At 38.5% G+C, this 12,922-nt stretch overlaps 1 protein-coding gene across 3 annotated transcripts in view; it reads right to left on the minus strand.

Moving 5' to 3' along the window:
- Nucleotides 1-12,922, minus strand: part of PDE1C (phosphodiesterase 1C) — a 200,321-nt gene that overhangs the window by 156,248 nt on the left and 31,151 nt on the right. For all 3 annotated transcript variants that reach the window (XM_079301993.1, XM_079301992.1, XM_079301996.1), the window contains exon 3: nucleotides 11,662-11,833. In XM_079301993.1, coding sequence (XP_079158119.1) covers nucleotides 11,662-11,833 — 172 coding nt within the window. The remainder of the gene's footprint in view (nucleotides 1-11,661; nucleotides 11,834-12,922) is intronic.

Genomic DNA, 12,922 nt, shown 5'->3' on the forward strand with positions numbered 1-12,922 from the left:
TTGAGGCATTTTTAAGATAATTGCATTACATTTTCCAGTTAGTAACTATTTATGTCAAACACATATAACTTTTGTAGATGATGTTTATTCATGTTCTATGGCCCTTAGATTACAGAAACTGCAGGGCCTAGTCACTGGAAAGGGACACAAGTATCCCAGCACAGACTGCCAGGCTCATGTAAAGGAATTGGACTGCCTGAGGCTCTGATCAGGTGGAGTGAACACTGCAGTCACATGTAACATTATCATATAATCTCCTGAGCTGTTTACATGAGGATCACTATGTGGTAAGTAGGTGCCCTTTTCACAACAGTCCCTCCACTGCCAAAGCTTTGATACCAAGGCAAGAAGCAATAAAGACAGCTATGATTTCATTGCAAAAGTCGGAGAAGGTAAGATACAAAGTGCCTCTTGAGAAGGGAAGGAATAACTAGTCCCTGATGAATGTACCTAGCTGAAGAACCTATGTTGGTGCCTACAATGACTATGTGACACAAAAAGGAGGTGGGAGATGTTTGGACTGCTTATGCACCCCCAAACATTGAGGATGGGGCAGAACTCCAAGAGATTTTTATTTTTAATCTCCCTCTCCTTGCAGGAATTTCTGCTGGCTTCATGCATCCCCCTATGGGAGTTCATTTACTGTTGACAGTGCTGAAGCCTAGCTGCAGGTGGAAAGCAGCTGAGGCTTGGCACAAGAGCCACCAAGTAGTTTGCATCTCATACCATGTCCTCAGATCTATAAAATACATGGGAAGAGGTTCAGCAGAACATTTGTTTTCCCAGTCCTTTTAAGAAGCTCAAAGCAGCTAAAAAGTAATCAAGAAAGTCCTACCAATGAAATTAAATTCCTGGTGTGCCCGGTCATCTGTCCCAGTATTTTGAAATTGTGCAAACATTTCTTTATGCATGGCAGCCTATAAAAAGTTTTTTTTCACATTGAACAGCAAATAATGCCAGGGGAAAATTCAGAGTTAGAAACATCAGCTCATCTTTCAAATATTCTCTTGGCTTCAGTAAGTACTGGAGGAATCTCAAGCAAACATGTGGTGCCTCAGATAACGTGTTTGTTGTTTACCTGGGCATGTTAGCTAGGGAAGATGCTACTGAGGTAAAACAGATTTGTGTTGTATTTTATCATTATGAACTCTCAGAAAGGCAGCCCATGTGATATAGTTTCCTTTGAAACTACAGATGCTCAAATTTAAGACGAGTTCACTTGTTACGAATAATGAAATATCATTATAATGTATCTAAGAGAGTAAAGTTTTCCTTTATAATTCCTATTATATTTATCATATGGTACCACATCTGATAGGTATTTTTAAAACACAGACTTGTTGGGTTTAAAAGGATAAATTTAGGAAAATCTTTTCGTACAGTGATCCCAGCAATGGATCCAGAAGTCTTAGGATTCCTCCAGCCATTCTTCCAACACTGATACCCCAAGGGCAGAAAACACCTATTGTCACCATTCTAGTGGCATAGCAAGTGATCCAGAAGCAATAAGAAAGATACTAACCCAGTTATGCAGGAATATTTGTAATTTTACCAAATTCAGTATTCCTACCTGAAAATCAACCCTATGATTTCATTTGGGCATAGTGCTCTTTATCTGCTTCTGTTCATTATTGCTAACATGAAAATATTATATTTTAGAGAAGTGCAATTAACTTAGACAAAGCTTTAGGTTGAAAGCATACTTAGTTCTATTTAGGAATAAATGAAGTCTTCTACAACTACATTGTTTTTCAGAAGGTACATTCTGATTTTCCTGGGTAAAAGACAGCATATATTGAGACATGCTATGTAAATTTTATTTAATGGATATATCATTTCAGCATTTATCTTAAATATAATAATACCATTTCTTCAGCCAGAGAAAACAATGAATTGCAATACTGTGAGAAATGGATTCCCAAGGATGACAGGAAGATAAATATTTTCCCCAGTATTCTGTTTTCCACAAAGCACTCATTTCACTTTTAATAAATAAATTCCACAAAGTAAACAGCAAATGGGAATGAAAGTGCTTCTTTACAAATAAAGCAATAGCTCAAGGAGCGTCAGAAGGAATGGTTCTGCCTCCTCTACTGAACAGAACATCATCATCTGAGTATCCTATGTGAGCAGTACTGCTAGTTTCACAAGCAAGCCCTCTGAAATAAGGTGTTCAGTGTAAGGGTGAAGAAATCTAGCCCAAAATCAGTACTGCCAGGCAAGTTACTGGATTTCCAGTTCCCACAACAGTCAAAAGGAAAATGTATTCCTGCACTGTAAAGGAAACTTGATTTTCAGAAAAACCTTTTCTCGTGTTGAACCCTGGAGTCTGTTGTGTGGTTACGTATTTTCAAATCTTGACACATGAATGCTAATGCAAAAGTGCTGTTTTTGTATGTGGTAAAATTAAATGTTTTCATAGTGGTGCTGAAGAGAGTGCTGATAATATAGAGATGGCAAGTTGTGGGTGCATGGAAGCTTGGGAGAAGGCACAGCCAGGACAGGTGACCCAAACTGACCAAAGGGATGTTTAATACCATACAACATCATGCTCAGTATATAAAGGGAGTATATAAAGAGAGAATTACATCAGCCTCCAGGAGAAAAATAGCCCTTGTTTAAGCCTAGACTGCACTTTTTTAGTGCAGATTATATGAAAGAAAAAAACAAGAAATCAAGGTGTGAAATGTAATCCAAAGCACCATTGGTTTCCTACTCCTCTAAAAGCATGAAGACTGGAAACAAAACAGTAAGTGACCCTGTGATAAATACAACCCCAGAGAGGTCTCCATACTCAGATACACCATACAACAGATACTCCTTTGCTCATAATCTTTTCCCTTGGACAAATGTTGCTTAGGCAGGCTCCAGTTGCCTCATACTTCTGAAGCACTTTCTTCCATAGCAGCGATGTTCCTCTTCAGAGTCTGACACGTCTATCACAGCATCTTTTTCAAATTAAAAACAAGGGTTTGAGAAAGTCTACAGTGGTCCATCTTGCTCATCCTGGTCATCTCTTTTAAGCTACTGGGTTAGCTACTGGGGTCTTTTATGAATGAATTTTTTTTGTAAGTACAGCTGATAGATAAGTATTGGAAATCTGTGCCAGGAGCTGGAGCTGAAAGAGGACAAGATTTTTGAGCTTGAGCTTTTGATTTTTGAGAAGTGTGGAACCCTAGAAGGGGGGAAGAAGAAGGGGATGCCAGCCAGTGGGAATTGCAAAGGCATGTGAGATTGTGACTCCCTGGGCAAGTCTACATTTAGTGACTATCATCTATATTACCACTCCCCTTCTGCCTTCTGGGAGGAGAAGGGTGGGAAGATTTCCCCTCTGTGAAGCACTCTGGAAGAGGATGTGTAAGAGACATGAGGTTTGCAAAGGGGATCTAAGGGAGCAGCAAGGAATGCAGATGTAGCAGTGCATGAGAAGCTCAAGGGAACAGGAACTGCAGCCTCCACGCCACACTTGCCTCTGGAGACCTGTGAACAGGGGCACACTTTGGGAAGGAGCATGCAGGCAGAAGGCTCACTGTCATATCACCCCCTGCTTACACAGCTACCCTATGCACAGCACTCTGCCCTGCACTGTCACCTGCTTCTCTTTACAGAGGAAGGAAAAGCCATAAGGTACTTCACCAGCATATCCAAGCACAGCACTGCATTTTGAAATTAGCTTCCTCTAAAAATATCTCAGACAAAACATGTGCAAAGATAAACAGCCCAATTCTCTGCCAAAGAAGCAGGGTGCTGTCAGCACTGTCCACTGCACATAGAGGCACCAACACACTCCCACCAAGTATTGCTTGTAGATTAAGTATTTGCACTAGCAGATCTTTGCCACAAGTTTCAAAATGTTGGGCCATTATCTAACTAGGACTCCTCCATTATGAGGCAACAGCATCTTCTTTGAGAAAGAAAAACTGCACTGCTAAATGAATATAACTATTTCTTATATTACTAGAGTTACCACAGAACACCCTCAGAGGGTACAGAACTATTTCACCTTTGTACACTTACAATATCTTCATGTAAGATGAAGACCACAGCATGGTCTTGCATGTCTCCTTCAGTAAGCAAAACGTCATTGACAACCTCTAAATATCATCATCAGTATTCCTAAACTGGTCTTGTTTTTGTAAAACTGTATTTAAGGCAAGATGTTATGCAGCCTTCATCACAGATGTTTCATAATTAGATTGGATATCATGAAACGTGATGTAGGTAGTATTAGTAGGTTGTTGAAGATAAATATTTGTAGATTAGCCTTGCCCTCTTTGGCTTGAAAACCAATGCAATGCAGAGATCCTAAGTTCTAAAATTAATTAAAATATTGATGAATTAACAAAAACTACTTTTTGTGTTTTAAAAAAGTATAAAAATAGACTGCTTTAGCTCATGCTCTGCTAAGATTACCTGATGTGTAGGTTCTAACAGGTATATGTGCAACAAACTCTATACATAAAGGGACTTTTGTTATACACTGTCCTAAGTACTTGTATTGCTTATCAACACTCACTCCTTCAGAAATGCATCTCCATGTGAAGTAACTTATTAAAACAATTTTCATTACAGCTTTCTTTGAATACCATCTCACTGTCAGCATTAACTAGTCAAACCCTAGCTATTCATGTGATTCCCATGGTACCTGCACATATAGAATATGGAATTTGTGAGATAATACCTGTGCTAATGAGGTATGACACGAGTCTCATTTTGTGCATCCAAGATGAATGCCGTATTGTCTATCCAAAGCATAGACAAAGCATGAGACTAATACATGATACAGTGAATTTACTGTGTGAGAAAGAAGAAAAAAGAAGAGGACTTGCCCTTTGAAATTGGAACATTCTCTTCAAAAGCAAGAATTGCCACTTATATTACTGTTTGAAAATACCTGCAGCTTAGAGGACTCCTCTTTTGAGATGAGTATTTAACAGTCCTTTCTTCATTTATACACACTTGACAAAGATGAGTCTATTAGTCTATTAGAGGATCCTCTTAGAAGATATTTTGGCTTAACTGGCTTTTGTTTGTTTTTCCAGACTAAATTATCAGGAAAGTAAATGCCAACAAGTCTTCTTGTAGACCTCCCACCAAAGGAAAAACATTTGCATATAATTTTGCATTTAAAATACTTCACTCTGCACTGACAGCTTCTTTTTTCCTTATGAAACCCAGATTGCAATTGTTGAAAGGAAGTTTTCCAGTCATAAAGTTAGCAGAACTATTATTGGCAATATGTGCTATATTTTGTCAGTACACTGCTACCCAGCAGCATGGAACTTCCTGTCCTGTAATTCATAAAACACATATGCATGTCTTCCTCGTAAATAATCAGTTATTTATTTCACAGCTGAGGAAACACATCTCAATGTGAGAAAACAAGTATAACACCTACTCACTCAGCTGAGTATAAGCTTCACTGCAACTCACCTTGTATAGTCTATTTCCAGAGAAGATGACATGAGAAATATTAGATTACAATGCTGCTTTCACTGATCCAGAAAGTTATTTCAAATTATTGCTGTGTGACTAATACAAAGATTATACTGTAATACAGATTGAAAGGGTGGCCATCTTGAATGCACTCTGAAGAGTGTGAGGTTCTGTACATGAATAATAGATAAACGTGAATCAGCACAGATTGATGATCTGTTTACTACACAATGAAGTGCTAACTCATTAATTTGCGATTTGTTTTATTTTTTCCTTACACCTCTGTGTCAGAGACTGAAATGTTTCATGCCTTAAACACTGTTATGAGGGGGTTTTACCCATTATAGCAAAACCTGTATAAAGACAACCACAGAAGCCCTTGAAGATGCCTGACTGGAACTTTGGACTATGAGATAAGCCACCCAGATAAGATAAAGGGGACAATCATCTCAGGTCTAGGGAGAAACAAACAAGGCTGAGGAAAAGGAATGCATCCATAAGAAAGCCAAACACAGTAGAAAGTCATTCCTGGCTGGGTTTGGTGTGGGGGACACCACAGCCAAGTTTACACAGAATTCCCCCAACTGAGGGGGGAGGAGGAGGTTTTGGGGGTGTGGTGCAACCTCTGGTCAGAGGCACTGAATATCCATATTCCCTTACACAAACCAGCCCAGCTGTGAAACCCCAGCCCCACAGGCCACATCCACAGGACACTCACCTGGGAGGCATCTGAGGGGTGTCATAATCCATCAATGACCCCCCAAGACACTCCCAGACTTATTCCTGAGGCCTTGCACTACAGGACTGCACATGATGAAAGGGATGTAACAGATCCAGAGTTTGCTTCAAGAGACTCTGTCACACTGCACTCCCTCCTCTCCCCCACCAGGGAGGTACCTGGGCATTCCCATCCAGCCTGAGCATCTTAATCCACTGGATTCTGTGCTTTTTGAGGGACCAAGACCACCCAGAAGACCAGCTGGAGAGGATTAATAGAACACCACTGGGATCCACAGAGTGGTGATTTTTTCTTTAATCTGTCTCTGTCATTCTCTCTGTCACCCCATCTCTTCTCAATTTCTTTCTCTCTCTCACTCTCTCTCTCCCCCCACCCCCTCCCTCCATTCACTATCAAATAAAATCCATACTATTGACTTTGGCATATGGTCTCATTTGCACCTTAATTTGGGCAGAGGCATTTTTAATAACTTTAAAAACGAGACCATAACACTCTGTCACTAGTAAGCCAGTTAGGCAAGATCCTTCATTTTTATAATTATAATTGCTTTACATTGTACTCATTATTTCTATTTTTAAACATGAGCTCTAAATTTTAGAGCAGTCCAGTCATATATGCAACTTCAAAATATCTCTCATCTGTAAATCTGCCAGTGGGATGCTCATTTGCATCACGGGTCTTTCACTCTTGAGCCAAGCACTATGTCCCAAGGTGTGCAATAAGTGCCCAGGTAAACACCTTTACATTCCCAGAGAAGTTAAAAGGATGCTTTAGCATGACTGAAATTTCAGTTTGGATGGAAAAACACACAAATAGAAAACCTTAAAAATATGAAGGTGAATCCTTTCATTGCCCATAAGGAAAACCCACAGATTATATATGGTTATGAAGATCTGTTCCTTTGCCCCATTATTGCCTGAAAGAGCAATGAGCAGAATAGTGCCTGGGTCAGATTTGCTACCTGCAAAAATCTATAGTGTGGTATTATGTTTCTGAAATTACAGCATGCAGCCTCTACATCAAACTGCAGGAAAGAAATGTTCCTGCTGCCTTGCAGCCATAACACTTCAGAAATCCCAGGACACCTCAGGCGTCTGCACATACACATCAAGTCTCCTTGGGTGGACATTTCCAGAGGAATTACACTGCTCAGGACACAAAAGATAGTTTGCCTTAGGAAGCCAGGCTAAAAATTATGGCAACAGGAATTGCAAGCCATACCAGTTTGGTATTAGTATTTAGAGGCTATTAAACTCTCATGGTAAAGATAACTAAGTTATACTTTATTAAACACTTCCTTATCAAAATAAAGACTGTACTTAAATTCATGTATTTTCCTATACACAACTTCCCACCCATAGGTAGTTTCTTCTATAAATCTGAAGGGAAGCCTGGGCTGGCAAATTCACTAAGTCAGGCAACTAACAGTCCCTGGAACTGTCTTGTATACATTAATGTCACACAGACATTCATGCTCATACAAGTATACAACATTTGGCTTTAAAAATATATCTACCCTCTCTGTGTGTCAGGTCCCCCACATAATCTATCCATGTCAAGGTCAAGTTGATATGATGCTGGCCAAATCAGAACTGGAAATCTTGCACAGCTACAAAACAAATGCTCAGTGATATACACCAGGCAGAGAAGTGTGGTCACGGACAGGCATTGGACAGTCCTCAAACTAGGACCTTCTGACCCCTTTGTTTATCCATAGAGGATCAGCTCACTTCAGCTCAAACTGTTATTTCCATTTCAGAAATGTTTTTTTCCCTGCTATTCGGAGGCACAGTTCTGTTAGAACAACCACAAGTCACTGTCTTAGCTTATCATCAATTATATACTTATCCTATGAAGTAGAAGAAGACAGTGATATCAAAAAAAAAAAAAAAAAAAAAAAAAAAAAAAAAAAAAAAAAAAGCATTTCTATTTTGACTGCCTAAAAAACACCTTCTTGGACTCCATGTGGATACACACAAAGATAAGGAGAAAATGCAGCCTTTGGATAGTCTTTCTCCTCTAATTCCCCTTCTGACTTGTAAATCTCAATCTACAAGAAATGGGCACATTGCTTTCACAAAGCATAACATGAACCTAGAAGGGAAACATGATAAAAGGGAGACAAACAATGTTTTAATGATAAGTGCGACCTGGATCTGTTGTAGATGAGTTTAAAATACAACAAGAAAGTATATTTCACATGCTCAGCTTTGTGCAGTGATTTACTCATGTCTCTTATTTGTGTGTGTGTTGGGTTTTTGGTTTTTTTCATTCAAATAAAACAGGCAGAAACAAATATTGACACCCAGCAAGGAGACGATGTGAGCTTTGTTCTACCCATCAGTTAGCCTTTGAATAGTCACAGCTGTCCTGCACAACATGACCTCCCTCTCCAATTTTCATTCCCCACATACTGCTTAAAGTAGACACAGTCAAGCTTTGATGCTCAGAGTCTCAAAATGTGAAAGGAGGTAAAGGAGAAGTCCTGCAGGTCTCTCTCTCTTAAGTGACTGGAAAAAGGCTCTTGCTATGACTCAGACAAGACAGTGAAGTAAGGCTCATAGCTGTTATTCCCATTGGCACCACCTTAAAACCATATGTTCTATGGTTTTATAGATTTTTATTTATTTATTTTTAAAATAGTGTGAGTTGAAAGAGATTTTTTAAAGGTCATCTGGCCCAGCCCCAGGAACATCTTCAATTAAATCAGGTTGCTCAGAATTCAGTCCAACCTGACCTTAAATGTTTCTAGGGATGAGACATCTACTGTCTCTCTAGGCAACTGTTCCAGTGTTTCACCATTTGTATAGTATATCAATTTTCTTCCTTCTAGCTAATCTAAATTGACACCCCTTCAGTTTAAACCATTATCCCTTGTCCTGTAACAAGAGGACCTAGTGAAAAGTGTGTCCCTATCTTTCTTATAAGCCCCCTTTAAGTACTGTAAGATGACGAAGAAGTGTCTCTGGAGCCTTCTTTTCACCAGGCTGAGCATCTCCAATTCTTTTACCTTTCCTCTTAGGAGAGGTGTTCCATCCCTCTGATCATTGTTATCCAACAGAACTTCCCCAAGTCCTTCTCTGCAAGGCTGCTGTCAATTTTTACACCCTCCAGCTGGTATGGTACTGGGAGTAGCCTCAAGCCAGGTGCAGAACCTGGCATTTGAGCTTTTGAACCTTGTAGAGCACTGAGGGTGCACTCAATCCCTTTGTATAAGTCCCTGATCATTAAGACATTAAGCAGCACTGGCCTCCATATGGACACCTCCCTCAGGAGCTCGTATTGGATCCCCAAGCTGTTGATTACCCTGTGGATGTGACTGTCAAACCAATTCCTCCTCCAGTGAACAGCTTCCCCAGCAAATCCATCTCTCCAATTTAGAGAGAAGATGTTGTGGAAAACCATAACAGAGGCCTTAAATAAATCCAGATAGATTTTTCCTAAACCCCGATTAGACCCTTCCCTTGCTCACTGATGAAATCATTCTGTCAAATAAGGTCACTAAGGTTTCTAAATCAGGCAAAACTTTACTTTGGTGAAACTGTGCTGGTTGTCTCAACTCACCTCCTTTTCACATGCTTTAGCATGGCTTCTAGGAGGATCTGTTCCATGATTTTCCCAAGCACAGAGATGAGATAGAGAGGCTGGTAGTTCCCAGGATTCTCCTTTCTACCCTTTTCTGAGATGGGTACAATGTATCTCTTTTTCACCTGGGTCCCACTTCACTGCCCAAATTTCTTGAACATCATGGACAGCTGGCTGGCAATTACATTGGCCAATTCTTGCAATGCATTTTGCTAAGTCCCATGGACTTAAGTAGAATCACATTCCTCAGGTGGTCATGAACCTGATATTCATTTACAGAGGGAAATGCTTTGCTTCCCCACTCTCCTTCTAATATTTCATGCACACAAGAGATGTGTGTTCAGTGTTCTCCAGCATACACAAGGTTTTGTTTCCTTGGAAAACTAGGCATTTGCTATTTATTTTGTAACAACAACTTGCTTGTACTTCCATCTATAAATCCCCCCAAAATGCCACATTATACAGTAATATCTATGTTGACATAATAAAAAGATTCTGTGATGTTTTTAAAGCCTTTCAACCAGTATTAGCAAAGCTGTTTTGTTAAATTACATTTTCCAACACATCAGTCCTTATTATACTATACCACTTAACATGCAATGACACTATTTTGCTGCATTAAATGTTTGAAATTATCTTCACAATGGCAATGTAATGAATGCTGCTGCCCATATATTGTTATCAGAAGTAAAAGCTGACAAATACTTAGAGCTCTTGAAATCATAGACTTAAATATCAGAGATACAAAGTTTTCATTCATTAAATACCACAGTTCATCATAAAAGGAGGATCCAGGTTCTGAAACCCTTGTCCTGAATCATTTAAATATGAATACTAACAAATTAAAATCCACTATGAAATTACAGGGTTACTTACATAGACTGGCATAAACTCACTTTATGTTATTATGCTTTTAAACATAAACATCAAGCAGTATGAGCAAACACCTGAAATTACTACCTAATATAATGACTCAATCAAGTATCTTCAAAATAATAATTGTATGAAGAGTGAAATAAGCTTCACAGACTCAGGTATAATCAAAATCACTGTAGTAAGAGAAATTTATCTAAAACAAGGAACATTATTTTAAACACAGATATATTTAATACAAAAGAAAAGTAGAGCATGCATTTTCAACAATCAAAAAATAAGATCAAAAAACATAAATTCTGCCACTCACTTTGCTTTTTTTGGGATAACACTATTTTTCACAGTTCAGTCAAAAATGCATTGTATGCCCTATGGCTTCTCTATTTTACCTTGCTTTGAGAGGCAATTTTCAGAAAACATGTTTCCAAGAAACATATGGCAACTGCACATCCACAGCAATAAATAAAACAGTGGAAAACACAGCAATATATATATCCCACTTCAAAAACATAGCTATATCACTCTACAAACAGCAGAAATCACTTTTTTGCAAGTCCCTGGCCAGAGTCTTCCCCATCATATAGTAATGCTCAAATTCTCAAGTCATTACATCAATAGGAAAAGCTCTAACTCACCCTTGCATCAATGAAGCACATGATCTGACCTAAAGTTCAATTATTCATCATTACACCACTTCCCAATGAAACAATACCAACCTTCAAATGAAACAATACCAACCTTCAAAGACATCTTCATATAATGAGCTGGTTTTGCATATTATTTTGACTAGTTACACAGTTTCTGCCTAGTAAATAATCTTTTAGGGGGGCTAATGAAGTGTAAGAAATTAAAGGCAAATCCAGGCAATATTATTTATGTATTTCATTTTGCACTCTTTTTCAATACAAAGATATGCAGCATTACAGAATCTTTCGGTATCAATTTCTGTCATCAAACCCACACTGCAGATTTAATCTTAAAAAGATATCTTCTCGAAGATAAATGAAGTAAACTCATATCAATCAGACCTGAAAGATGTTTTCACCAATGCCTCAGGACTGTCCACTGGTGGCAGTTCCTCTGCTAAAATTTCTGCAGGAGGTCTGGGGTCGTTGACAATGGTCAGCTTTGGCCTTTCCTTGCGGTTGCTGGTGATCCCACCCATAATTGAGTTCCACAAGCAGTTTTGTGATTTAGACCCTGAAAAAACAGAATGAGAAGGAAAATAAATTCATAGGTTTATTGCCCAGTGTGTCAGAATTCTGAAAAGCAAAGGTGGTCTGCTATCAATTTACCTTTGCATGACCACAGTTTGGAAATAAGCCTGAAAACCTGAAAAAAAAAGTCAGAAGTGGAAATAAGCACAAATATTAGGGTCATTCCAAAGGAAAAACTGTAATACTTCACATAAAAATATTTTATTATAGAGCATGAGGCTTTCACATCTCAGTAAAAAACATCCTCACTACATCACACTTAAGGTTTAACTTAGTATGAGTTGATGTGGGTCTTTAGCCAAAGAACTGGCAAAAAATCAAAGTACCAAATCAATAAAATACTCATCATTGACACTCTTTAGACTAGTTAGTAGTGGTTAAATTATAGATAAACTATGACCACAAGATTAGTACCAGAAAATATATTTCTTTTCTGACAAATTTTCAGCTTTTCACAGTAGACATTCAAATGCCAAAATATTTCTATGGATTTTCTTTGTTTTTTACATTTATTTAGAAGTGCCATCAAGTGGCTCTTGCACGTCATTCAGAGAATACATCCTTATTTGTAAGTCTGGTTCCACCTACAAAGTGCAAGTAGCATACTTCAGTCAGTTTTCCACCATGCCTCAGAAGACAATACATGACTTAAATTTTGTAAAGTGTCTGTTTCACATTTTTAAATATTTCCAAAGAGTTTCTGAATAAATCAGGCACTTCTCCCAGCAATCCCAGCAATACTTCCGTACTGAACACCTCTAATATTCTAATTTATATTCTAATTTTCAAGCATTATAGAATTATACATGACTGAACTAGCAGACCAAATAAGAACAGGTAGGTACTGAAATGCTGATTATTATTTCAGAATTCCCACAACAGAGGTGCAGCAAGTCTTACCACACTACAAAACAGTAATACAAACCAGCACTGCTAGTAGTCATCCTCCAAGAGCTTTATAGCAATATGCAAAATATTTTTAAAATCTGGAAAATGGGGTACCTCTGAAGTCAGCAACAGATTTTAATTAGGGACTATACAGCTAGAATTTTCTAATATTTTCCCAGCTTTC

The sequence above is a fragment of the Erithacus rubecula genome, assembly GCF_903797595.1.
Source record: "Erithacus rubecula genome assembly, chromosome: 3".
NCBI classification, from domain to species: domain Eukaryota; kingdom Metazoa; phylum Chordata; class Aves; order Passeriformes; family Muscicapidae; genus Erithacus; species Erithacus rubecula.